Source organism: Centrocercus urophasianus, unplaced genomic scaffold (assembly GCF_019232065.1).
Source record: "Centrocercus urophasianus isolate 14NV4802_14NV808 unplaced genomic scaffold, USGS_Curo_1.0 seq_16, whole genome shotgun sequence".
Lineage (NCBI taxonomy): Eukaryota > Metazoa > Chordata > Aves > Galliformes > Phasianidae > Centrocercus > Centrocercus urophasianus.
In genome coordinates, this window is record NW_024884711.1 from 36,599,155 (window position 1) to 36,627,043 (window position 27,889).

A 27,889-nucleotide genomic window follows, 5' to 3' on the forward strand; every position below is an offset into this window, starting at 1 on the left:
ACACCCGCTGCTCACACTGCATTTAAAACCCCTCGTGCTTGCTCCTAATAAGGCCCCTGATGACTTAAACAGTAAACAACTGGACTCCTGTGTGTAGGAACAAGGGTAATTTGGTGACCAGGCCTTGTGGAAGAGAGCTATGAAATGCCTTATCAAGCTATGACCTACAAGCTGTACTGATTTGCACAATGAAAGGAATAAAAACTTAGGCATAGGCTTAGAACGCACAAGCGCTGTAGGTGGGTGTAACACTGTTCTGAGGCCCCTTTTACGAAGACGTTCCGTCTTATCTACTACAGATCACCCCAGAAACACCCCGGGTGCGGGACAACCCCTCTGCGCCCACACCGCCCTCAGGCGCCCAGCGGGGCGGGCCAACGTGGCGGGCGGGGCGTCCCGCCGCCGCCAATGCAGGTGGGGCTGCGGCGCCTGCGCTGCTTCGCTGCTGTACGGCCCGGCTCGTCCGCAAGGCTGTCGGCCTGCGGCGGGGTGCTGAGCCATGTGGAGCCGCTACCGGGCGGCCGCGGGGCTGCTGAGTCGCGGGCGGTGAGGACGGGGGTGAAGCAAGGGAGCGGGTGGGAGGCCCTTCATGCTTTTCTTCTCGACCCCGGGCGCTGGCCGCTCGGCCCTCGGCTCGCTGCGGTAGGCGGCCCGACCTTCCCTGCCCTGCGGGCCCCACGGCTCCTGTGCCCGGAGAAAAGCTCAGCCTAGGGGCGGGGAATGGCGCGTTGCTTCCTTGGCGTGGACAGGAAGGCCCCGTGCTGGCTGCCCCTCAGCACCGAGATATAGCAGCGTGTTTTCCTCAGCAGCACCTCAGCTCCCCTCCCCAGCGCCAGGTAGAGGCAGCGTGCCTGGCTGCCCTTCCTGTGGCCCTGAGGTGCACCAACAGGAGATGTGCTGTTTCAGGTCTCTGAATCAGAAGTCATGGAGGTGGAAGAGCGTTCCTGCCAATGAACGGGCACTGCTGTATAGGGTTGGAGAACAAATCCACGGCTTCACGGTAACTCAGGTGAGCATTGCCTCTTCTTTGTGTTGCTGGTGCAGGTAAATTTTCCCTTGATGGGAAAAATGTCAAAATGAGGGCAAGAGTTTGTATGCTATGCAGGTATTTGCATAGATGCCACAAGTGGTCTGTTAAAAATGATGCAGTAGTTGCTTGTATTTATCCTTCTGTGACTGAATTCTTTACGTATCATTAACACATGTCCCTATGGGGATTTGCTGCTCCAGAGTAAATGCTGCACAATGGGAGTTTGTGTGTTACAGACATTGAGCATTTGGTGTGGCCTGCTGAAAGTTCAGACAGTTGATTGATACCCCGCTGTGTGCTGGTTTATAGGAGACATTTAAATGATATGTTATCCCCAGAACTACTTCTGTTGCTTTACTGAAAACTCCCAATAGGAATAATATGGGGAATTTCTTTTTACTTCTAAGGAAAAAAGTTGAAGTAGAGAATGAAGGTATTCTACGGTCATTAGTAGCAACAGAATCAGTAGTAGAATTGAGTTCTTCTAGTTTCCTTCTGCTGTCCTGATCACTGATATGTGAATGTATGCCTTCTCTTTAAATTTTTGAGCAGTTTATTCTGGTCCTAATAGTTACACCAGATGAGTAAATCCTCCGATTGTAACGTAGTGTATTTTTTAATATATTTTCTATTTAAATACATACAAATATTTCATAAATCATAGAAACACATGATCAGTGAACTGACTGTTGCTATGTCATCCTTAATTTATTTGATCTCTTAGCAGTCAGTTTGTAATACAGATGTTTTCTTCCAATACAGGTGACAGCTGTTCCTGAGCTGTTCTTGACTGCAGTGAAGCTTAGTCATGACAGTACAGGAGCCAGATATTTACATGTTGCTCGTGAGGATTCCAATAATTTATTCAGGTAAAGATGTATACGTATCACATCCAGCATCAACCTGTGCTTTATATGTTGTAATTCAGCTTCGTAATTAGACTTTTCTGTGATAGCAAAGACAGAAGTACTTCCTTTATGGTTCTTGCCTACAGTAATTCAGATTGTAACAGATGTTACAATGTCTGTTGTTCAGCATGCTGCTCGAAACAGAACCAACGCTTAACTCAAGTGAAGTTCCTCAGATATTTAAGTGGACCTTTAAAATTTCCAAAGACAGAGATTCCACAGCCTCTCTGAGCAACTTTTTCTCAGGATTTAACTGTTTATATGTAGATTTTCTTTTTTCAATATCATGTTAGAACCTTCCTTGTATTATTTAATGGTCATTGGTGCTTCTCTTTCCATCATGTGTATGCAAATAACTTGTTTCCACTGTAACCTTGTAGGCATTGGAAGGCAGCTATTGGGCAAGCTTCCCTTGTCTCTTGGTACAGTCAATCTTTTGTAGAAGGCCATTAGATTAGTCAGGCACAACTGGCCCTTGGTGGAACCATGATTGCTCTCTGTAATCACCTCCTTGTCTTCCTTGTGCTTCCACATAACTTCTAGGAGGATCTGTTCCACAATCTTCCCAAACACTGATGTGAGACTGACTGATCAGTAGTTCCTAGTGTGATCCTCATTACTAGTTTTAAAAATGGGTGTGATATTTCCTTTTCTTAAATCACTCTGGATTTTTCCTGCCTGCTGTGACTTTTCCAATATGATGGAAAGTGGCTTAACTACATCTGCCAGTTCCCCTCAGGGCACTAGGATGCAGTTCATGTCCCATGGAGTCATGGATGCTTGGGTCTCAAACCTGATTTTCTGTTATGGTGGAAGGAACTTCATTCTCCAAGACACTGCCCTGAGGTTCAGAGACATGACAGATGTGGAAAGAGTGCTTGGCAGTGAAAACTGAAGGGAAAAGAATGAACACCTCTCCATGTCTTCTCCACCTTGGTTGTCTCTAGTTCTGTCTCATTCACTGGGGAGAAGGGTGTACTTTCTTTGGTCTTCCTATTCCAACACATGTATTTGTATTATTATTCTTCACCATAATTTCCAAATTCAGGTCCAGCTGTGCCTTAGCTTTCCTTACACACCTCTACATTCTTGAGCAATATTACTGTATTCTACCCAGGAATGTATGTCTATACTTCTTGTTTGTGCAGTTCTGTCTTAAAATTCAATATTGGAGGTCCTTACACGGCCATGCTGATCTCCTGCTCAATTACCTACACATGGGAATTGAAAGGTCTTGTGCTACAAGGGAAAGTTCCTTAATAAGCAGCCAGTTCTTTTCTACTCCTTTATCCCTGAGGGTGGTTTCCCAAGTGGTCCCATTCATTAATTCCTTAAACAGTGGAAAATTCATTTAGGATTCAAGGTCATGAATTTACTCTTCTGGCCCACATCCTTCAAGACTGTGAACTCTGACAGGCCTGAGCACTGTAGCCCAGGCTGTCACCAGTACTGACCCCTCTCCATTAGTTAGTTTATCTATGTTGGTCCAGTAATTCTGCTCCTGTAATTGGGCTTTCTGTCACCTGGATTAAGAAGTCAATCTTAACACACTCCAGGAATCTCTGGCTTGCTGTGCTATTTTTCCAGATGTCAGGGTACTTGAAATTCCCTTAGAATGATCAGAGCCTGTGAGTGTGGCAGTGCCTGTTCTTGCAGTATGAACGCTTCATCAGCATCCTCCCATTGATCACGCAGCCTGTAGTAAGCACTAGTCACAAGGTTTTCTGTGTTGGTTTGGCCTCTAGTTTTCATTCATAAGCTCTTTATCTGCTTTTTGTTGCTATTTTTCAGTGACATCTCTGCGTTCCAGACTTTTTTTCTTTAACATAGGGGACAATCCCAATACCTATCCTTTTCTGCCTCTTTGCTTTGCCCTTCTGAGTAGTTTATAGCCATCAATTGCAGCACTTCAGTCATGATTCATCTCACCAAATTTTAGTGATAGTGATTAGATCATAGTTTTCCAACGGTGCGATGGCTTCCAAGTCCTTCTATACCTCTGGTTCTGAAACTAGATTTTCTAATATATTGACATGTAGTTGTAAGATGTAGAACTTCTTTTTTACCATAAGCTTCCACAGGCTTTTCCTGAGTGTTTTGACTAAAAACTGTGTGTATGTGAGGTTTTTCAGCTAATTAACTGAATAGAAGAGATCATATTTCCAAGTAGGATATAAATGTTGTAAATGTAACTGTTGATATTGGCAACTGTTACAGTTTTGACAATTGCTTTGTTACATTGTTACATTGGTTGGCTTCTCATAGCAAGTAAATGCATTCTTCTCTGTTCTGTCTGTCTTGCAGTTTGCAATTCCGAACCACTCCAATGGACAGCACTGGGGTCCCACATATCCTTGAGCACACAGTATTATGTGGTTCTCAACAGTATCCCTGCCGAGATCCATTCTTCAAAATGTTAAACAGATCATTGTCCACTTTCATGAATGCATTCACAGGTGAGCCTGAAGTAAATGAATTTTGTCTTAACATGAGTAAGGTGGATCTTTTTTTCCCTTTTGGGGAGCTATTATCATTAAGTGTGAATGAGAGGTTCAGAAACTGTGAATGAGGGGTTGAAAACTAACAAAGCAAGATGACAGATCATTTGCAGTTACAAAGGCCTGGTAGAACTAGAGCTTTATAGTACACAATAAGGCATTTGTTTCTATGCTTGCATGTTTGATAAATAATTGCAGTCTTATTATATTAGTTAATTAGTAAGCTTCTTCACCAATTATTTATATTGGTGAATGATTCTATATAAATGAGAGCAGAATACACCTCAGACTTCCTAAAATTCTGATCTTTTATGTCTATTTGTATGCAGCTAGTGATTACACACTCTATCCATTTTCAACACAAAATCCCAAGGATTTCCAGAATCTCCTGTCAGTGTATTTGGATGCAGCTTTCTTTCCGTGTTTGCGGCAGCTAGACTTCTGGTAAGTTTGAGATGAAAAGCAAACTTGAAATTTATTTATTTATTTATTTATTTAGATTTATAAACAAAAATACAAAATCAAACAAATGATCTCTTAAGCTCCCAAGAAATGTTTCCTGTTATTAATTTTTTTTCAGGCAAGAAGGTTGGAGGTTAGAACATGAGAACCCAGCTGATCCTCAGACACCTCTAATTTTCAAAGGAGTTGTTTTTAATGAAATGAAAGGGGCATTTGTAAGTTTTGTGGATTTTTTTTTTCTTTTTTCTTCAGTGAAGTCAGCAAACAAACTTTTATTCATGAGGTTAGACTGTTGAACATTTGTTTGCATATAAAAGAATACCTTGCTAATGGATTTTGTTGTAAAACTTCTAAGTTGACACAATAACGCAGCTATTTTTATCAAAGTGTATGGGACTATAGAGCAAATTCTTATGTGAGGAGTTCTAGGAGTGTAAGTTAGAACTCAAGTCTTACTCTGGACCACTTTTTATGTTTGAAATGTGCTCTAATGACTTTACTAAAATGTGGTATTTTTTTCTCTTAAGACAGATAACGAGAGGGTATTTGCACAGCAGCTGCAGAATAAACTTCTTCCTGATCATACCTATGGTGTAGTATCTGGTGGACATCCCTTAAGTATTCCTGATCTCACATGGGAGCAGCTTAAACAGTTCCATGCCTCACATTATCATCCCAGCAATTCCAGGTATCTGAAATTTGTATCTTAGTAGGTTATATAGCAAGTTAGCATTGTGGTTTTATGAGGGGAAACCAGCTGTACAGTATTCTCCAGCAACTACCACAACGTCATAGAATCACAAGGTTGGAAAGAGCCTAAAAGATCATCTAATCCAGCTGTCCTCCTATCACCATTACTACCCATTAAGCTACTAAACCATATCTCGTAGCACCAAACAAGAAAGGAATTTGTTTTAGGGAGAGAATTGAAGGGTGATTGGAGGCAGTGGCTTCTGAATGAGAGGTGGCTAATGTACACTTTCTAGGCTACGTGTGCCTGCTTGATTTTGATGATTTGTGTGGAGTTTTATTTACAAGTGATTCTCCATTAACTTATGTGTTGTGAGGAAATGAACATTGTGTAAGTACTTGGCAGTAATGCAGAATTACAGCACAAGTAGCACAGATGAAGTGGTACAGAAACCTATAGATTCAAATCAACACAGATTAGAAGTTTATAAAGAAGTTGAGAGTGCATGACTGTTCATTTGCACTTGAGTATGCCCTACTATTTTGGGTTCTAAACATTGGTTATCCCTTTGAGTTGGTATTCTGTTGGTATTGCCGCATCTATTCTGTTGGTATTGCTAAGGTCATTAAGCTAAACATCTACTTGAAAATATGAGGGTATTCATTCTTCTGTACTAATTCTGTGGTCGATCTAATTCATTCATGGAACATCAGCTTGTGACATGACTTTGAATTCACCATCTTTTGTGTTTTTTTTTATCATTCCAAATATTCGCTTGTACCTGAGTTTAGATTTTTAAATGAGGAATAACATTTACCTGAGACATACACCATGCCTGTATTTAGTCCAGTGGAAGTTAGTAATATTTCTTGTAGGTATGGGAGTGTACTTTGATAGACTAACTTGCACAACTCAGCTGTGCTTTACAGGTTGGTTCAGAAATGTATAATCATATTTTATATGTTATGAGTGAGGACAGTAACAAATGTCTTCTGAAATGTTAGAGCACTGGAGTTATGGTTCCTAGTTATTTACTAGTATTTTCTTCTTACAATATTGAATAATACTGCAGCTAACTGAATTTGAGTTTTTGTGGACTCTAAAGCATAACACAGAGACTGAGAAGTGCCGTGGAATTTTACCAGTACAGCTGTGGGTTTGATGTATGTGGCAAACCGTGGTAGGTCTTAAATCTTAAAATAATGTTCCTTGTAGATGTAACAGAGTCATTGGAAATCACATGAAATTCATAATGAAAGAAAAATGAACAAACCAAAAAGAGCCCTGTAGATTTTCCTGTAAAAATCTGTTTCTTAATTCTAAGCTTCTGTTTGAAATGCAGATTCTTCACTTATGGTAATTTTCCACTGGAACAACATTTGAAACAAATTCATGAGGATGCACTGGTAAAATTTGAACGAATTGAATCGAAGACTGACATCCCAAAACAAAAACTATGGGAAAAGCCTGTAAGTATTAAGTTAAAGATGTCTTTATATCTCTATATGTATTAAAAAAAAAGTATTAAAAATGCACATCCAGTAGTGGAATTGCAGAAACTTGAGTGTAGCAGGGTAACTTTTTAGCCCAGCCTGCTGGGGTTATTTTCTTTGTTTGTAAGTGTATTAAGTGAGCTAAAACTTTTTCTTGTTGTTGTTAAAAGGGTTAAATAAGAATGTTTACTTTAGCATTTCAGTAATGTAATTATTCCATACGTTTGTTCATTTTCATTATTTTGGTTTTCATATGCCCTCAGCATTTAGAGAACTGGAGCATTTATTACTGTGAAGCACCTAGAACTAGGGATAAGAGTGTTAATACTTTGTATCAGGAAATGCTTCTTTAATGTTACCTAAACTTTGACAGGTTGGTGTCGAAATAACTTTTTCCATTCATTTAAAACCTTCTCTTCCCTACTTTGCCTGGAAGCTTAAATTTTAGTTTGAAACCGTGCTTAGGGTGTTATTTATGAACAGATTTTCTTGATCCTGTTTATTTCTCTTCTTGTAAGAAGTGAAGTTACCACTCTTATCTTTTCAAGGTATACTGAGTAAATATTGTGTGTCTGTATGCATATTTGTGAGTAAATATCTGCAAAATCATTTTAGGTTTTTGTGAGGAGGATTTGAGGATGTAAACAGTCATTTTTTTAAATTTGTAACTCTATTCTGAGTTTAGTCTCCCTCAAATGTACTTTTTTAATACTTTACAGCAAGAACACCATATAACATGTGGTTTAGACTCATTTGCTGCTGATCCTTCCAAGCAGACGACTGTCAGTGTCACTTACTTGTTGACAGAGTAAGTCTTACCAAAAAAATTTCTTAATCAGCCCTGTGGGGGAGAACTAGACAAATCCTTCTTTAACAAAGGAGAGTTTAATTTGCTGAGAGTTTTTTCTTGTCTTTTTCTTTAGCAGGCAGAGTTAAGGAAAATCAGCCACTCTCTCACAGAACTATTCAGTGGGTTAGGCTTTGGGAAAACTGGCTTCTTGTTATTTCGGTTGCCTTCCATTTTTCCAGTTTTTCTTTCTAAACCAGTTGCTAACTTTTGTCCTTGTGTACTAAGTGAGCTTGCAGAGTTTCTGGAATTACTGTTTATGATGAGTGAAAAACCCAGAGCTCTTAATTTTCTAAGTTTGGTGTGGTGTTCATAAGTCATAATTATTTCTCCCTTGCCTCCATTACATGGTTTTGTAGAAGTAATTCTTCTGAAATGAAATCAGAGACGTTTGGTGTTACATATTCATAGCTTGATGATTTTTAATAATTAATTTTTTTTTTTCAGTATTACAGATGTTTTTGAAACTTTCACGCTAAGCCTCTTGTCTTCACTATTGGTTGATGGACCAAATTCTCCATTTTACAAAGCCTTAATTGAGTCTGGCGTTGGTACAGATTTTTCTCCTGATGTTGGGTAAGTGTTACAATTTAACTTTCATCACTATAAAACAGTAGTAGAGAAGATGTAAACCAATAGGAAGTTTGAAAAAGCTGTCTCTCATGCAGACAACAGATACCACATCAGAAGAATCTGAATCGTTTTTCCTGATAAAGCACTGTCAGGTCTAAATTTTAGCTTGTCAATATCTTGTTAGAAGCTGTGTTAGTTTTAAAGAAGTTTGGTGTTAACTATTCATGTTATCAACAAGAAAAATATGTACATAGGAACACGGTGTGCCTTCATTACTCTAATTTACTTGGAGTTTTCATCTTTTGTGTTTGGTGTTACGCAAAAGAATGATAAAAATGAGTTGTTTTTTTTGGTGCACTGTTACTGTTTTTTTCTTCAATTCTGTGATTAACACTAGATCAGTTTGGCAGAAATGTGTTTTAATGCAATTAGATACCATTCATTTATCACCTCCACAGTGAGAGAAGGGTATGTATGTCAATGTTTATTTATTCAGAAAGTAGTATTTGCAAGCAGTCTGCTAAACTAGCTAGTTCTGCACTGCAACCTATAGATGAGTGGGTTCTGTTAACTTCACTACAGGCTCAGCTGCTCATCATAGCTTGCCTTTTTTGTCAGCAAAAGTAAGCAATTTCAGGGCATGAACATCTAACTGATATTAGATATGAAGATGAGAAAAACCATTCTTTGTTTCCACTGTCTCAGATGTTTGAGTGCAAATCCTAAACATAATAATAAAGTATGAATGTAATGCCTTGGGATAATCTGCTTGGCTTGAAGTTATCTCTTTCGGGTTTGCTGCAAGTCCTTTGTCATGAATATCAGTGCTGTGCAGATATCTTGATACCACAGGGCATGGTATCTGTCTTCAAACACTGAAGAAGTGATTCAGTTGTATGTTTTGTCAGCTAAGCCTTTTGTATGTTTAATGTATCTTGACTCATACAGTGAATTGTCTTCAGTGTGCATCAATGACTGTGCTGATGAGTCCAGAGTTTGGTATTCCTGAATTTGACATCTGAATCTGTCATTGAATCTATTCTTTTTTTAATATGAAATAGTGGATTTTTAGATTTGATTAATGCTAATTGCTTTTTGCATGTTGGTTTTGATCCAAATTATTAAATGCTGCATTTTTATGTGAGTAACAGTTTGTCTCTGTAAAGAGGAGTTCTCATAGATAATGTCCCTGACAGCCTGAGCAAAACTGTTTTTTTCTTTTTTTTTTTTTTTTTTTTTTTTCCCCCATCCTCAGGTGCCATTAAAAGTAATTACAATAAAAACAAAATACTTGACCTTCAACATTTACTCTGCAAATACTTCTTTAAATGTACTAATTAAAAGTACTGTTCTTCTTGCTTGCTTAGAAGTGGAATATATATCTTCAGCTGCACAGGTAGCTGAATTTTTCACTTAGGAGGTTTTATTACCTGAAGGTACTTACTGATGAACTAGAAGATGAACAGAAAAGACTAGCTTTCTTCTGTAACTGTTTGTCTTTCTCTAATATCGTATACTATATCATTTCCTAACAGTGTGCTGCTGCTGAAATTGAACAAGAAGTTCTTTTAAGTTCAATTTCTTCAATTTCTTCTATTTTTTTTTTTTGCTATCTAGAATTTAATAATCTGTGTATGTGAAAAGAATATTTCCCCCTTGCCTTTGCTGGCAGGCTTAATGCTTAAGTTGTACTAGTTGTTGCTGAGTTAAATGTGTTTTATTCTAGGTTTAATGGCTCAACAAGAGAAGCCTATTTCAGTGTGGGTCTACAGGGTATTGCTGAGAGAGACATTGAGACTGTGAAACAGATTATTGCCAGAACAGTTGATGAAGTTATTGCGTGAGTAATGTTAAATTTTGGAGACTGCTGTTCTTTCATACAGTTTTTTACAATTAGAGATATGTCTTTATATACAACTACTACTAATTACACAAAAATACATGTGTGTGTGTGTGTGTGTGTGTGTGTGTGTGTGTGTGTGTGTTAATATGCCTTGAAATTTTAATTAAGTTTCAAAAAAAAATTACTGAAGAAGCAGTTATATTGCTCATTACCCTTAAAACTCTTATCTGTAACTTCCTCTACTGTAGCATATTCATCAGCATAACCTTCAGGAGTTCAGTGACATTGGTGCTGTTTCACTAAATAACACATCACGATAAGATTTTCCTATCAATTTTAATTCAGTGTGTAAGACATCATGGTGTAATATTTCCCTTATCAATGCCATAGTTCATTTTCATAACTTCACTAAGAGCAATTAGTGCTTATGGATACGATTCCCTTCTCTCTTCACGCTTTCTCAAAGGAAAGGATTTGAAGAAGATAGGATTGAAGCTCTACTTCACAAAATTGAAATCCAGCTGAAGCACCAGTCTACGAGTTTTGGTCTTGCCCTGACGTCAGTAAGTTTGTATATATGCTTGTGTGCGATGTTTTCTGTAGAAATAAGTTAGAAATCTGTTTGGTACACCTTTATAAAATATGGGGTCATATTTTAGGTTTCAAAAGCCTACAACTTCTCACTTTCTGGCTTTTTCTTTGTCATATTATATACATTTGTTCTTTTCAGGAGTCTTCAAGCTATTGCTAGACTCTACACTGCATGATTTAATCAGGCAGTGAACCTGCTGTCTTTGCCTGAATAGGAGCTTTGATTAAAGTAGGACTGTACAAATCAATAAATTTGATTAGTTTAGTTAGCAGTACGGTATGTTTAGGCTGGTATTTTACAGGTTTTATAGTTTGAAAGATTATTGTGGTGGAAAGAGGCAATCAAAAATGAAATGCTCACCTGTATCCTAGTCTCACAGTAGAAAGCTCCAAAAGGAGGGATCTCCAGAATGAGATCCTTCCCTAGTGGCAGTCAGCCCTTAAATGGGGTCTAGGAAAGGTGCACCCAGGCTGTGGCTCTTCTGGTCACACAAGTGAATTGCCTTCATCTGTGCTCCTATGGCTGACTCAGTGCTTGCCTCAGGTGATCAATCAGTGGTTCAGACTGTGATTCAACAGTTCCCATACACATTCTGATTACTTTTGTAAGAAAGAAATGTCATGCTGACTCTTGGTATGTTTTGGCCAGTTGCTTATCTATTTATAGAAATCAAATCAAAAGACTGTATTTTTCTTTGGAATGTAGGGTTGTGCCGCTGTAATATAATAAATATAATTACTAACACTGCCACTGGAAGGATTGTACTCTGTGTGATCTCTTCATTTAAAACATAGGTAGGAGAATTCAGAAACTGGTAGCTAGCTTTTGGTTTTTAGCTGTAGGTTTCCTTTTCTTTCTGAAGTAATTAAAACTGTAGAAATTGTATTCTAAAATGATGGCCCGTTCCAGCTTGCTTATGTTTTATCTGTGTGACTGTTCAAAACAGACAGTTTCCAGATCCCTTTTCTTCTTAGGTTCTGCATGAAAAGTGTGTGGAGAGTCAGTTTATCAGGGAGAAGAGATCAATGTCTCCCTCTGTGCTTCCCCTCCTTTGAGAGCTTCAGAGAGCTGTGAGGTCATCTCTTAGCCTCCTTTTCTCTCAAGTGGACAATCTAAGTGTCTTCTGCTTCCTCTGATAGGACTTACCTTCCAGCCCTTTTGCCAGCTTTTATTTCCCTGGACATATTCAGCTACCTTAACGTCCTTTTTGTAAAGTGGTGACCAGACCTATATACAATATATTTGAGGTGAGACCTCAAATGCTAAATATGGCAGGAGAATTGCCTCTGTCTGGCTATGCAGTGTTTAATGCACCCTAAAATGCAGTTTGTCCTCTTGGGTGCCAGGCACACTGCTGGTTCGTGTTGAGCCTGCTGAAATCAGCACCTTTCTCTAGACTCTGTGGGGCTGCTCTCCTACCACTTGCATCCATCTGTACTTATCTGTCATTCTGTCATCACTCCATCCCAAGCATGGCACCTGGCGTTTCTCTTGTTAAACTTCATGATTTCTCTGTACACCCAAAGCTCCAGTCTATCTAGATCCCTCAGCAAGGCCACTTATCCCTCAAGTGAGTCAATACTACCTCTTGGTTTATTATCAACTTGGAAACCTTTGTAAAAGATGCATTCAACTCCTGCATCCAAATCATTGATGAAAGTGTGGAACAGAACTGGCCTTAGAATTGAGCCCCATGGGACACTCCTGTTGATTAAATCACTTTATCAGACTGATAGGGTAAAAGACTGTAATATTCATAAACTGTTTTGTATCCACCTCCTGCTCTGCTTTTCCTTGTTTCTTGGTCTGAAAAAAAAATGTTTATTTTAAAACGGGGGAAAAAGTATTGTCACAAATTTCCAGAATGCAGATGTAAACACCTTTGCAAAAAAAGAAAGTAAGTTTATTTGTTACGATAAAGTCGGAGAAGAGAATGGAGAGGGCAAAGGACAGATGATGTTGGTGGTATAGTCCTTTAGTCTGAATAAATATTTCAGCTTTACAGTTCCATTCAATCTAATTAAAGTGTTCATCAGTTACTACATGTCTACAGTTCAGGTATAGATGGTAAGGTAGTTTTGGAGCACAGATGCTGCCAGTTATGGAAACGCATGTAGATTGTCCTGCTTATTTAACTACCCTTTGCCTTTCAGTATATAGCCTCCTGCTGGAATCAAGATGGGGATCCAGTGGAGCTCCTGAAGATTGCAGATAAAGTGTCACGGTTCAGGCAATGCCTTAAAGAAAATCCCACATTTCTTCAGGAAAAAGTTAAAATGTATTTTAAGGTAGGAACTTGTTCAGGAAGATAACTACGGTATTAATTTTTAAATCACAGTTCTGTGGTTTGAACTGAAGGGTACTGAGTTGTTCATACTGTCTGTTTTTAGATGTAGATAAACAGCAGTGCTTTTTAATGAAGCATGTTAATTTTAAATGGTTGAAGTGAGAACTTAAAACTGGAAAAATTGGTCACTTGGACACTTGGTAATGCACATACCAGAACAACAATAAAATACTAGTGTTTAATTGAACTCTGATTCCTGATGCTATAGAAGGGCATGTGAAAAGACATGGATAGAGGATTATGGGCCTGGTTGTGTATTGTGTATAGCTTTCTATTCTTCCTTGAAAAGACTTTGGCTGTTTAAATAAGATTGTTTTAGTGCACTTCACATTCCTTCAGTTGTTGTCTGAATTTTGCAGTTGGCTTTCTGCTCTTTTTTATGTGTACCTGTGTATATGTTTTACTGGAGTGTTTGCAGTTTCAAGAACAGCAAAGGCATTATGACATTGAATGATTCGAAATCCTCTGCATTAGCTAGTAAAAACCCAGTGACAGCAGTGCTGAAGTGTCTTTCTTATTTTTGTTTTGTTGTGTTTTTTTTTTTTCTTTATTGTTTTGCTTAAATTATTCAAGTTGTTTTGAAGGACTCATCTGTGATACTTAACTGTCAGCTCGATTTACCTTTGAGTAAATGCTTGTTCACATATATCAAAGGTGAGAGGGAACAGTGGCATCCCTTTTCCTAGAGGCATTATTAGTGTATGGAAGTAGTAAGGAACTGTCAAATTTTTGGCTGTTAAGAAATACAGGCACAGTATTTTTGAGAATGTTCTTGACTATGCAGTTCTGCTGAGGGTTCTGAGATAAAAATGCTGCTCAATAGAAGTAATGAGAATTGTTGGATTTTCTGATATCAGAAGATGATGCACCTTATGTTGTACGTTGTGCCTGAAGATTAATAAAGCAGGAAGGCTGGAAGCAATGGAGAGGATGCTGTTTATCTGTCCTTGGTTAATTTTGCATTTTACTCTTTAACTCTATAGTCAGTCATTTTTCCTTTGTCTTTCTGTATAACCACAGGGGAGATAAGCTCATAAAACAGGGAATCCAATTACAGTGTTTCAAATTATTGGGTGTGTCTCTCAGTGTTTGACTCCTACATTGAAATGGGCATTTTTGAGGTCACTGTCTTTTGAATAGCCCCCCATTGTTATATAAAATGGTAGCTGCTGAGTAATTTTGTTATGAGTGTTCCACAGTGCAGTATAAACAAAGAAATTTGACAGCAGTTGTGATGCTTGCATAATGCATGAGTCCTTTAACAGCAAGACTGTAAGGCATTTTTGAGCAGGACAAGGCATGCACATTTTACGTCATTTGGGATCGCTATGCGCTCAAGCTTGGGCGGGTTGAATGAGATGTTAAGTGAAATTCTCCTGCAGTTAACTGGATTCCCTATCTTAGAACGTTCTCCAGATATAAGTTATGGCATGCTGCTCTGCAGTGTCATACACAGTTGTTTCACCTAGATTTAATTACACAAGCACTGTATGCTGTTTGGGGAATCAGACTCCGTTCTAAAATTTCACCAAAAGTTGTTCGTTCTTGTTCATGCCTCTCATATCCTCCCTAGCAGCAAACTGCTTCATTAAATGAGGAGTTTAAATAGCCTGTTTGTGATTCTTTTGATAAGATGGTAGAACCAAGTAATGCATGGGCTGTTCTGATCTACTTCTGATGAAGCAATAATCTGAGACAACACAGGTGGAAGCTGCATTCAAAATTAATAATTCTCTGTTTTGGGATGCATTTCTGCAGGATAACCCGCATAGATTGACTCTGTCGATGAGTCCAGAGAAAGACTACTATGATAAGCAAGCAAAACTGGAAGCAGAAAAACTGAAAAAGAAGGTCAATGCTCTTTCTGAAGAAGAGAAAACCCAGATCTTTGAAAAAGGTTAACATACTTATACATGGTTTTTGTTTGGGTAACTGTTTAAAAATACACTCTGTTTGTTGGTTGGTTTGTTTTTTTTTTAAGCTATTGCTCTGTAAACTATTTTAAATTCTTTAAATATATCAAACATGTTCCAGTGTTTGTTCTGAACTGGATTTTTTTTTTTTTTGTTATAGTTGGTAAGCTTGTGTAATACATGTGTTAGGAAACTATGCAGTTTATACTAAACTATGTGGTTGGTGTATTCCATTACTTTTAGCAGTTAGAAAACGAAATGATCAAAGATTTCAGCCAACAGTCAGTAGGAGGAATGTTTTAAAATTTATCTGCTTTTTTTTCCTGCTAACTTACAATTAGTACAAGGTGAATAGCACCATTTACCTTCAAGCTCTTTGTTTCTGAGCACATGAAGTTTGCTCCATGCTTCTATAAAATTTACATTTTGTAATTGTATTTCTTTTCTACTTAAAAAGCCAACTATAGAAATAATATTGTTTGGTTTATTCTGAGGAATAACATGAACTTGGAAACCTTGAGCAGTCACGTCTTTTTGTTAAAACGTTGGTTTAGACACAGAAATCCTATAAAAAATGGAGTTAATGTTCAGAAGCAGTGTCCCTGGGAGGGGAATAGGGGAAGACGATCTTTCAGATGAGTTTGTCTACATACAAAAATAATTTTGAGAATACTTACAGGCAGCCAGCTAGAATCTGAAAGAGGCTGGAATGTAAGATAAAGCACAATGGTTTAGCTGCATCAGAGTACTGACAACACTTGAGAAAGATTTCCTATGAGTTAGAACCAAGGTCTGCGTTGCCTAATGGTGTCTGCAGAGCTGGACAATAGAGCAGACTGACAGATATCACTTCTTCAGGGTTTGAAATACATGTAAGCAGGATGGGAGAAGGGAGTGTGTAGGAACGAATTTACAAAGGTATGGTGTTTTTTTCTGACACAATAGTGTGCAGAATTTATTTTAGTGCAATATTTGAAAGAACGGTTGATAGAAAATGCTAGACTAAAACACGTTTTTCTGATCTGCATCACCTCAGAAGATTTAGAAGATGAAAATGGTGAACTTTAGTATTCTGCTTTCTTTATTAGGTTTGGAATTAATTGATCTTCAAAGCAAACCTCAGGATACCTCTTGTCTCCCAGCTCTAAAAGTGTCTGACATTGAGCCCAAAATCCCATTCACTGTGCTGGAGACAACATTTGCAGGTTGGTGTAACCAGTATTTTCTCCTTTCAAGGACTACACTATTGGATTGTTATTCAGCTCCTAGCAGAACTATGGCACTTCTTCCATCTTAAAGAAGTCTATGTACATGCCTAGCTGTAAATAGTCATACTCTGAAACAGAACACAAACAGCTATAGCTTGTGGAGAAGGAAAAGGCAGTCATTTTGGCCTGAGTTGTTTGATTTTGACTGTTTGTCAAAGTCGAGGGTGTTGCAACAAGCTAAAAGCAATATCCAAAACAAACTGCAATAGAACTGTGGGTCAGGCAAACGTCTGGACCATGTAGCTCCTGCCTTTTTTGTCTGCCAAAGCCAAGCTTCCAGATAGCCTTAGACTTCAGAATTGTAGACTGGAATAAAGTTTTAAACAAGGGGTACCTAGAATTCTTTGGGTGAAATTAATTAAAAAAAAAAAATAAAAAGTCTGAAAGTGATTCTCACTGTTTGTTGCCTGTAGCTGTGAGCTGTGACCCTATTTCTCTAGTCCACCACCTCTGCAGTAGATTGCAATGGTGTGTAGAAAATTCTTGATGTCACCTCTGAGGGGTGATGTTGAGGTACTCCCAGCTGCAATCCAGTTGCCTGCTCTTTGTTTAGCAGTAGAATACCTGACGCAAGCTCCCTGCCTCCTACTTTCTCACTGCCTGCCCTGCCCTGCAGTCAGAGAAGTCACTAGGTATGCTCAATTTTTCTTGAGCAATCCTGCTGCTTTCCAGAGACTTAAGCACTGTCTAGAGTACAGGAAGCATTTGTTAGTGCTCTCTTCCTACCTCCTACCTGTTTTTAAAAATAAGACGTGCAAGAACCATGGAGAAGTCGTCACTCATTGTAACTTCATTGAAAACGTGTCCTGCTTTGCTCATGGCTCTCCTTATGGATTGATAGGAAGCAAGAAGTCATAGCTCTCAATTTTGTCATGGTTGTGCTCAAATCTTGCAGGTGACATTGCTCTGTAGTATATTTTTAACAAATTTTTCTGTCAAAATTGTCAGCAAGTGTCAAGTACTGGATAATTTTGATACTAAAATGACTTGTTTTGTGAGAACTGTATTTATTCTAATAGCTGTTGTTACAGTAGAACGTACAAAGTGGGAACCTCTTTTTCTCAGCCTTTGAGGTAGAAAGACCAAAAAAAACAACAAGTAAAAGAGAAAAACTTCTCAAGTCATTCAGGAACAAATTATCATTCCATCACTTGAGTGTTATACGTAAAATGTGTAACTTCTCTCTTTAAATTTTCCAGGCATGTCTTACTTTACCATGTACAAAACTAAACAAACAAACAAAAAAGAAACAAACACAACCCCCACTGCAGTCCAGCATTCAGTGCAATATTCCAAGTTAAAAACAAAAAGTGGATCTGAAGTGATTACAGAAAATAACTCTTAATTCTTGTAAGAAGTGGTTTTGCTTTCATGTACTTACAGAGGAAACCTTTTCTTTTCTTGTTTATTTATCCCTAGCTGATGAAGTTCCTGTCCAGTACTGTACTCAGCCAACCAATGGGGTTGTGTACTTCAGAGCTGTTTCCAGCTTGAACACCCTTCCTGAGGAGCTCAAACCATACGTGCCGCTGTTTTGCAACGTCATTACAAAGTGAGACGTTTACTTTGCTAGAATCTAAAGAAGTAAGATATATTTCAGCTTACTGAAATAACACTGCTTCTAATAATTTCAGTGGCTGTTCTTGTAGGAAGGAGACAGTGATAAGTTGGTGTCTTGCTGGAACACTGATTTTTCCCTCTCCTCACTGAGTTGCCAACTCCTTTAGCCTTTGTCATTCTCTGCATTCCTTTGTTCCTGGGTGTCAACATGAGCATTCCCCAGATAGATGGAGAATTTTATCTGAATGGAAAAAAGCCTCGCTGAAATTTAAGTTTTCATGTAGATTTTTCTTGGTCTGGTTTCACAATGTGGTCAAAGGAACACTCACAAAGGGGCAAGAGTGGCACCAGACATATTAAGTGACCTGGGCCAGAAGGAGTCTGTTCTTTTTAGTAGTGATAACAGCTTATGTGATGCTGCTACTCTAGTTCCACGTGTATGTTGGGAGCAAGCCTGTACACTAAGCACCCTTTTTAATACTCCATTTTGAATTTGCAGTGGGTTTTAGCTGATGGCTTGGTGTATTATTATTATTTTTTTTTTTTTAGTAAGATGTGAAGTATTACATTTTCTTGATAACACTGCAAATTGCTTAGTTGCTGCATTGTATTTGCCTAAAAAAATGTGAAGTTTCCTTCACATTTGGTCTATAAGCCTTAGTCTTCCCATACAGTGAAAATGGAAATAAATCTGATCATTTTCCACAGGCTGGGATGTGGAGCCCTTGATTACAGGGAACAAGCCCAGAGGATAGAGCTAAAAACAGGTGGGATGTCTGTCAGCCCACACATCATTCCAGATGATTCACACCTGGATGTGTATGAACAGGTAAATTAATCATAAACTTACTGATGTTAAATTGCAATAACAGCTCAATAGTTAAGGTCACTCAGGGCTTCCAGTAGAGCATCAGTTAATGTGCATTGAAAACAGTGCAAAAGGGCTTATATATTTGGGTAAAATATATATTTGACAATTATAATAGCTTAATATTTTGCATTAAGGGAAGCATGTGACACAGTCATCCATTTTAAGGCAGTGTTTTGCTAACATATGACTATATTTTTAGGTTCTGCAAAACTTTGGAAACAAGAGCTAGGGACAGAATGGAGTAGTGCTGTGCGTGGAGATTGCTGTTAATGTGTATATGTCCCTATTAACTGTGATTGGGAAAGATTCAGTGCTTTTCAGGTTTGTTAGATCTTAGCATTGGGCACTGTAGTTTTAGCAATAAATATATCTTAAGATATTTCAGAGTTACTGAGGTCTGCTTCCTGTAGTCTGTTCCCCATTGATCATGAAGTTGAGTAAGGGAGATTCTTTGCAGGAAGATTCATCCCTAGAACAGTTCCTTATTCTTCATATAAAGAACAGCTAAAACTCTATTTCTAAGCTTTTACTTACTGTTGAGAATCAGTAATCAGCAGGCTTGCTTTGTGTGATGGTCAATCACATTTCATGTCTGCTCTGATTTTAGTAACATAGCCTGCATTGAAGTATTTTTGTTTTGTGAAATATTAGGTTGGCACCACCGCATTGCTTCCATGACGAAAATTCTTGCATGTTTCTCCATTGCTTTAGTTATTTGTCCAAAGGAGTTTTTTTGTGTATGTTTTCTTTTTTTTTTTTCCCTTCAGGGTGTGCTCTTTTCATCTCTGTGCTTGGATAGAAATCTGCCAGACATGATGCATTTATGGAGTGAAATATTTAACAAGTACTGTACATTGTTTTTTGGGTTTTATTTTTTTGCATGGTTTTGGGGGTTCTCTTTTTCCCTCTTGCCCCAGTCACTTCTTACAGATCTACTTTGAGGTTTGTTTTCATAACTTTATCTTGAGTGATTCCCAGACACTAAATCATGGAATGATTGAGGTTGGAAGGAACCTCTGGAGGCCTTCTGGTCGAGGTCCCCCAGTCAAGCAGGGCCATCTAGATCATGTTACCCAGGATCATGTCCAGACAGCAAATCTAAGTACCCCATCCTTTGATGACTGTATAATGGATTAAATGGAGAAGGTGCTCTCTTGTATGAAAGATGCAGTATTATTTAAGCCCATTGGTGTGGTTTTGCATGAGATGTGGGGACCTATTTTTACTCTTTTTCAGCCCTCGATTTGAGGAGGAAGAGCACTTCAGAGTGCTGGTTAAGAAGACTGCCCAGGAGCTATCAAATGGGATTCCAGATTGTGGGCATTTATATGCTTCTATTAGAGCTAGCAAAAACCTTACGCCTTCTGGAGAACTGCAAGAAATGTTCAATGGAATGGATCAGGTGAAAAGTTAATGGTGTTTTTAAGTGAGGCTCAAATTCTCTACTGTGGAATGGCAGTGCTGATTTCTGTTGAATCTTTCTAATGACTTCATCTGTAGTTCTGCCCTTTTATTGCAGGTGAAGTTAATGAAGAGAATAGCAGAAATGCCTGATGTTAAACCAGTACTACGCAAACTACCACGGATTAAGAAGTACCTGCTAAATAGCGACAACATCAGGTGAGTTCTAGCTTAAACGGAAAGAAACACTGTGGTAAGAGAGAGGCCATGACCTGTCAGTAAGGCATGTCTCAGTATTGTAGTCCTGTGAAACAGGAGACCTGAGGGAATACTGCCGAAATGTTCAGTCCTTGTTTTATGAGCTTAAGAACTTGATGGTAGCTGTGGCTTTTGATTTTTTTAACAGGTGAAATCTACAACAAATGTAAAATTCAGATGTTGGTTGTTCTGTCAATATACTGCCTTTTTTTTTTTATCTTGAAAAGTGCTCAAGAGCAATACTGTTAGATTGCATTGTCATAGTTTAATGTGGTTTATTTTTGTTTTATTTTTTCTCTGCAATAAAAAGTAGGGATGTTTTGAAGCCTGCTTTATGTATCAGTTGGGCAAAATAAGACATTAGTTTCAAAGATAGTTCAGTTTGATGTTAAATTGTAGTAGATTGTTTTGCAAACAAAATGATGAGTAAAATTACTGAAGTATATGTGCTGTTCAAAATCATGGTAGCTGCGCTCGTAAAAACAGAATACAAAGGAGACATTTCTGTTCTGTGAAATCTGTTTAGTCATATCTTGTGCTGAGAAGTGGTGGATAGCTACTACTGGTTTGGGGCAAACAAAATAAAAAAATAATTAGGCTGTATTTTTTTTCGGCATATCAGATGTTGTCTTAGAGCTATTATGCTATTTTTTGCGATAAAGATTATCCGTGATCACAGGTGAAATTTTCTGATGATTTAATAGAAAGTTCTTAAGCACAGTGGTGCAAATTATAATGGACTGTGCAAATCCACAAAAAGGTAGTAAAAAGTATTTTTTGACAGATGTTCCGTGAACGCAGCACCTCAACAGATGTCGGAGGCATCGAAAGAAGTAGAGAAATTCATAAAGGGCATAACTAGAAGTAAAAAGGAGAGAAAACCTGTTCGTCCCCATGTGATTGAGGTAGGAAATCACTGTGACTAATGCATCAAATATATCTAAATTTGATCTTCTGTAGTGGCAACTGTTCAGTCTGAAGGCAAACACTATCCATACAGAGATGTCTAAATAAATTGGCCAGTCAGCTCTGCAATAAGCTGGCTTTGTGGCAAAACATACAGCAGCTTGTCTTCATCCTGTAAAACAGACAACAGTAATCCTGTAGATCGCCTGCCTGATCTTATCCTTAGGTGACTGCGTACGCATGAGATGAAGGAAAATTAATTCTTCCTTTCTCTATCACATGAAACTATAACTTTTTTAGCTGTGCATTACTTGGCATGCTGGCCAAATGGAAATAGGGAGTAAGATGAAGTTCCTTAGTTGTGTAGGAATTTGCTTCATTATTTGGATGGATGTTTGGCACAAATTGTATTTGGTTCGATCCAGCTGACAGAGAATCCACTGTCTTAATTTCTAGAACTAGAGTAGGTTCCTTCACTACCCAGTTGGCTGGAACTTTTGGGGACTCTAATATTTCTCCTGGTGTCTTTTGGTACAAAATTACTCTTGAAAGTAGATTTATTTAGCATTTGCTTAGAAATACAAATATAAAGAAATAATCAAGTAGCTGGCTTATGTTTGTGAAGACATATGGGCTGATGGTGGTTTCAAAAGCTACCACAGGAAATATGAGGGAGTAGGGATTTCAATTATAGTACTCTTAGTTTAAGTCATCTTCTAATATGAGGACTGGATCTTTTGTAGAAATCTTCAGAAGTCAGACCTGTGGGAAGCAAAATGCTTAGTAGTTTGCAGATCACAAGGAAGCTAATTAATGTAAGTACAGTATTGGTTGAGGATACCAGTGTGTTTGCCCTTTATCCTACACTGTATTGTTTAAACAGTTCCTCAAACTTCATCTGTCTGTCATCCTTTTTGTTGTTTTGCTTTTGGTTCTGATTTGGAGATCATGTAGCTGACTTCATATCCGTGCTTGTAGAAAATACACTGTAAAAATCTCTGTACTGTTGCTCTCAGCTATCCCCTTCTTTTCCTTCCTTTACTTCCTAAATGATTTTCTATCTGAATGACACCAGACAAAAGAGCATCAGTGACAGTTTAGTGAAAAATAAAAACTTGGTTTGGGTGTAGGAGAGAAATGCAGCTTTGTGTACCTGAGTTCCCATGGAGAAAAGGCAGTGAAAGCACAGCCGAAGATTTTTCTTGCTGACAGGTCATGCATGTGGTGCTGTACTTGGCCTAACCATGCAGAGATGTGGGGGAGCTGAGGAGCTGGGGAACAGATCTCTGGAGTTGTGAAACATTTGAGAGTATTGAAATGTAATTGTAAAAGCTTTTGAGAGTGTTTAAGGCTCTGTAGTTAAGTAAGCACATAGGAATATGAGTGAAAGAGAAAACTGAGTGCTTTAGGAGCCTGGAGACATAAGAAGGATTGGAAGTTCTGATGTGAGGGGATCTGCATCTCTGAAGGTATTTGAGAAATGTGTGGTGGTGGCTCTAAGGGACGCAGTTTAGTGATGAGACTTGGTAGGTCAGGTTGTTGGTTGGGCTTGATCTTTTGCAGGTCTTTTCCAACCTAAGTGATTATGATTCTGAATAAGAATCAAGTTTACTGCAGGAGATCTGTGAAATTCAAGTAACTGCTGCTTATCAGAAAACAGCTTTTTTTTTTTTTTTTTTTTTTTGTGTGTGTGTGTGTGTGGGGAGAAGTGTTGTTTTTAGGATTCAATACATGTAGTTAATAGATGGACTCAAGTGGGATGGATGTGGAAGTGGAGAATTATGAACGCTTCGATCAGAGTAAAGATGTGACAGAGAAGTATGCATCTCAAAACTCTTTGGTAATAATGTAATGTATGGACAGCTTAGAAGCTGGTGAGCAAGTAGTAGCTGATGTACAGTATCTACACACTCTGGTTTCCTAAGGCAGTTGTAGTTCTGGATTGCTAATGTGGGCAAGCTGAATGTATTAATACTGATTGCAGTGTAAGTCACCTGGCAGCTTTAGCATATGTGTGTCTGTCTGTTTGGCAGAGTTTCACAGTTATCAAAAAAAAGCCAGAGCTTTCAAAAGAATAAATTGTCTCATCTCTGCTGTGGCAATAATGTTTTCTTTCCTCTTAGGATCCTACATTCAAACCATGCCCAATGAAGACACATTTTGTACTTCCCTTCCCAGTCAACTATATTGGGGAATGTGTTCGAACAGTTCCCTACACAGCTACAGACTACGCAAGGTAGGAAGCAGAATCAGCAGGGAGCTCGTACTTGTGTGCTGCATAACACTGAACAAAATGGGAAGTTTTAGGTCGACCGTTGAAAATGCAGTGTCAATAAAAGCTTTGTGGTGTATTTGTGACAAATTCTTTACAGAACATGGTTAAATCTGTGAATGCCCTGTTCTAGTAAGCGCTGAGATGAGGTAACTAAGGGCTACTAACCCCTAACTTTGGAATAATAGCCCTGCTTGCTTCAATGTGTCTGTAGTGACACTCCTATCACATGTAACAGAGTTGCAGTTAGGAAGCTGTTTCTGTGTTTCATTAAGGGGAAACAATTGGAATTAAAGGATTGTTCAAAAGTAGCAACTCTTACACCTATGTCACTTTACTCAGCTGTTGTTAAATGTTACTTAATGTTGTAGATTACAAGAAGCAGTGTGTTGTAAATTGAGATCTTTTTGAATAGTAGAGGCAATTGAGAATATTAGTGTTACCCAATTCACTTAATATCTTTTCTATTATTTCTCTCATTACAGTCTTCGAATTCTTGCACGGTTGATGACATCTAAGTTCCTACATAGAGAAATAAGAGAGAAAGGAGGGGCTTATGGTGGAGGTGCTAAACTTAATCACAATGGAATATTCACTTTCTACTCCTACAGGTAAGTTCATATCTCAGGGGACCACTGACTACACTTGCATGCATCTTTGACTTAGTTGCAGCTCTCCTTCAAGATTAAATGAAACAAAACAAATATTGAATGACAAGAAAGTAATTCAGCACCGAGTATGCAGTTAAGGTTAATTGCTTAATGTATATCAGTTTTGTTAACAAACCTCTCCTTGCTTTCTCTGGTTTCTATCCCTGGGAAAGTCTAGTTTATCTCAGCTGGTTTAGCAATCAGTGTTGCCTTTGCACCAGGTTTGTGTAAGACAGGTTTTCATTTATTTTGTCATGGGTTGAAGAGACTCGTAAACTTTTGAGATTCTGGAGTAGAAGGGCACTTTTTCTGCTGGTCTTATTTTTGAAAAAATAAGCCTCTTTTGGTGACCGTGGCTGGAATCATCAGAGATTCAGCAAAAAACATTCAGAAAGCGTTGCTAGTAATGAGCTAGATTGCAGAAGGTATATTTTCTTTTCCATTTTCTGTCATTCTGGAACAGTTAACCTGCTTTAGTTTTACAAAAGTATTTACAGATAAAGTTTGAATTGAAAGTATTGAAAACTAGCTATAATTCCCAATAGAAGTGTCATGAGTCTGATAGAGTTCTGTTTTAAATCATTTTCTTTACTAAAGATAGACTAACACAGTTCTTGGGCAAGATTCCTGGCTAAAATCTGAACAGCATTGCCTCTCTGCAAAGTTTTCAACGTGGCAGGACTTGTCTTGGTTAGTATTTCAGTAGTTGTTGACCTGTTGCACCTGTTTTACGGGGAGCAAAAAGAGGTGTAGCAGGAAAAGCAACTTAAAGATACGGTATATCATAAATACTGCTGCTGTTCTTAATGAAAGGTATGCCTACTAAGCTGCTGAAGCAAATTGATAGTGGATTATGAAGTACTGGTTTACCATCTCTTTCATACCAATTCTCTGCACACTGCCATGAAGCTGCTTTTAGCAACTGAGCTTGCTACCCTTGTGTACTCAACAGTTCAAAATACATTTGGTTCACTCTATTCTACAAAGTTTGGTTTATGTATGCATGTTTTGTATAATGCATAGTAAACTGAATGGAGTAAGAACAAAGTAATTACTGTACTTCATGCTGTAAGACTCAAGTCAGTAATTTCTCTTTTTTCTCCACTAAGGGACCCAAATTCATTAGCCACCTTGAAAACATTTGAAAAAGCAGTTGAATGGGCCAAGTCTGGAGAGTTCACGCAAGAAGACATTGATGAAGCTAAATTGGCAGTATTTGCTGCTGTAGATGCACCAATAGCTCCTTCAGATAAAGGTACATTCTCACCAGCCTCTCAGCACTGGGATATTTATTTGTTTTTAAATTTAAAGGAGAGAAAATAGCTCGCTAAACTAAATCATATGGTGAAATTTGTACTTGCTGGATGCTGATTACCATTGCTCCTTTTCATAAATGCTGAATGTGTTCAGTCTCTCTACTGACATATATATATTCAAGCTGCTCCTCAATATTAGGTGAATGAATACAGTTAGAAGATGAATATAGAATAGAGGAAAAAAATTTGGCTGGGAGTTAAATGTAAGCAACTATAATTAAAAAATTGCCTTTTTTTTTTTAAATAGAAGTTACAAGAATTATTTTCCAGGCATGAATGTCTTAATTTTTCTTTTTTTTTTTTTTTTTTTTTTTTTGAGAAGTTAAAACGTAGAACTGTATCAGTTGCCAAAATAGAATGAATTTTTTTTCTAGATAGGTACTTTACCCCGTCTATGATCTTTGGTTTACAATTAAATCTTGTCACAGAATGGCTGTCAAATTGTAGTCTCTATTCTTCCCTTCCTGCACAAGTACTTGTCTTACTCTGAACTCCTTGCATGCAGTTGTAGCTGGGATTCCAGTACATTGTTGCAGTATGTGGCTTTGTTTTCTTTTAGGTATGGACCATTTCTTATATGGGATTTCAGATGAAATGAAGCAATCACACAGAGAGCAGCTCTTTGCTGTTAACAAAGATAACCTGGTTGATGTAGCAAACGAGTAAGTCTGTGCTCAGAATATGGGGGAGGGGGGGAAGCTGCTTATTTGAAAAATTACACAAATGCTGAACTTGAACAAGTTTGTAAAAGTTGCTACAATTATGTTCTTTTATTTCTTTCATTGGCCTTTTGTCCTACTTTTACTACTTGCTTTTGTAACCGAGAGAGATTTAATTATATCCTGTGTATTGCACTCTAACACATGTAGCCTCCCTCTTACATTCTGAATCTGCAGGTGATTGTTCTACTTTTCAAAAGCCCAGAAACTCTCTAAAGAACATGTCTCCTCTGCTGTCCAACTCCTGGCTAAATTGGTTCTTCTTGACTCCTACCACTTTGTGCTTATTTAGACTTGAATTCCACTGCAGAAGTTTAAGCAGATAGTCTAGTTATGGCTACGCCTCAGTGACTGTTGTATTGTGGTGGCTGGGGAAAAAAACACTGTAAATTCAAAAAGCTGTTGTAAAAGCAAGCAATGGGTTTATATCCAACAGCTTTTTTTCTTGAAATATTTTAACTTGTTTAGGAGAGTCAGGAATACTGAATGCAGCAACTTATTTGTTTCTTCTTGCAGGTATCTTGCAGTTGGGAAGAGCACTCGTGGGCTGGCTGTACTTGGCCCAGAAAATACAGATATCACCAAAGATCCCTCATGGGTCAAACGATGAATAGCTGGCTGAACATCCAAGCTCATACAAAATAAGCCCATCTTTGTGACTACATTAGCTTTCTGTATTAATTTTTAATTGAGCAGTGGCCCAGCTTCAATACTACTTAAATTGCTGCTTGTAGCAACGTCCAACAAGCCAGTTAAAACTGTGTTTAAAAAAAAAAAATCTAACCCTCCAGTATTAGAGAGCAGGAACAATTTGTTGTTATAGTAATGACAGACTTTAGTATTTTATTCAAGACTCACTCCTTCCATCACATATAGATACTATATAAATTAAATATTTTTGTATATGTAGAGCATCAGAGTTCTAAATGGCATTGGGTTGAAAACATGTCTGCTGTTGGATATATAAAGTGCTATGTCTCTTTTAAATTGGTTTCATTCTTTTTTATGCTAATTCCAGCTTCCTCTCACAGGTGTGTGTCAGTGCATTCTACCTCCCATCAAGCCAAGTTTGTAGTGAAGGGCAGCATAGTGGGCAAATACATAATGTATTTAAATTCAGCTTTTCTCATGCCTGTTTAGGGAACGTTTAATCAAATTTTGGTACTACAGGTGTAGTACTTAGATTTTTGTCATCATCTAGTTAACAGAAGTCTACATGAAGGAATGGTTTTTTTTGGCTGTATGTAACAGAATGTTAAGAACTAATTTTGTTCTTTTCCATTATTAGGGAGAGTAGCTATAGCCTTAAAGAAGCTATAAAAAAAGGAAATGTGAAACATTATGCTTTTCTTAGTTCCTGAAATAAGTTATCCCTGCACAAGAAGAAAAGAGTGAAGATTTCTAGCCTAAATCCAAAGCAGCAATGAAAGCTGCATTACTGTCATACTTCTCTTACATACTAAGGTGTGGA

At 38.1% G+C, this 27,889-nt stretch overlaps 1 protein-coding gene across 1 annotated transcript; it reads left to right on the top strand.

Moving 5' to 3' along the window:
* Positions 1 to 459: 459 nt before the first annotated feature.
* PITRM1 (pitrilysin metallopeptidase 1) lies at positions 460 to 27,405 on the top strand. Its single transcript, XM_042817568.1, has 27 exons — positions 460 to 546; positions 907 to 1,009; positions 1,793 to 1,899; positions 4,243 to 4,394; positions 4,766 to 4,880; positions 5,017 to 5,113; positions 5,426 to 5,586; positions 6,932 to 7,058; positions 7,802 to 7,890; positions 8,377 to 8,505; positions 10,229 to 10,342; positions 10,812 to 10,908; positions 13,091 to 13,225; positions 15,043 to 15,181; positions 16,286 to 16,402; positions 17,885 to 18,017; positions 18,734 to 18,854; positions 19,664 to 19,740; positions 20,133 to 20,298; positions 20,416 to 20,516; positions 21,340 to 21,460; positions 22,205 to 22,276; positions 23,585 to 23,697; positions 24,219 to 24,344; positions 25,493 to 25,638; positions 26,259 to 26,361; positions 26,935 to 27,405. The coding sequence occupies exons 1-27, from the start codon at positions 500 to 502 to the stop codon at positions 27,026 to 27,028; spliced, it is 3,102 nt and encodes a 1,033-aa protein (XP_042673502.1). The 5' UTR covers positions 460 to 499; the 3' UTR covers positions 27,029 to 27,405.
* The last annotated feature ends 484 nt before the right edge of the window (positions 27,406 to 27,889 follow it).

Bases quoted from the DNA above. Each gene is read 5' to 3' on its own strand.
- PITRM1 (XM_042817568.1), top strand. From the start codon at position 500: ATGTGGAGCCGCTACCGGGCGGCCGCGGGGCTGCTGAGTCGCGGGCG. The intron at 7,891-8,376 runs GTAAGTCTTACC...TTTTTTTTTCAG, and splicing joins GTCACTTACTTGTTGACAGA to TATTACAGATGTTTTTGAAA. The intron at 10,343-10,811 runs GTGAGTAATGTT...GCTTTCTCAAAG, and splicing joins ACAGTTGATGAAGTTATTGC to GAAAGGATTTGAAGAAGATA.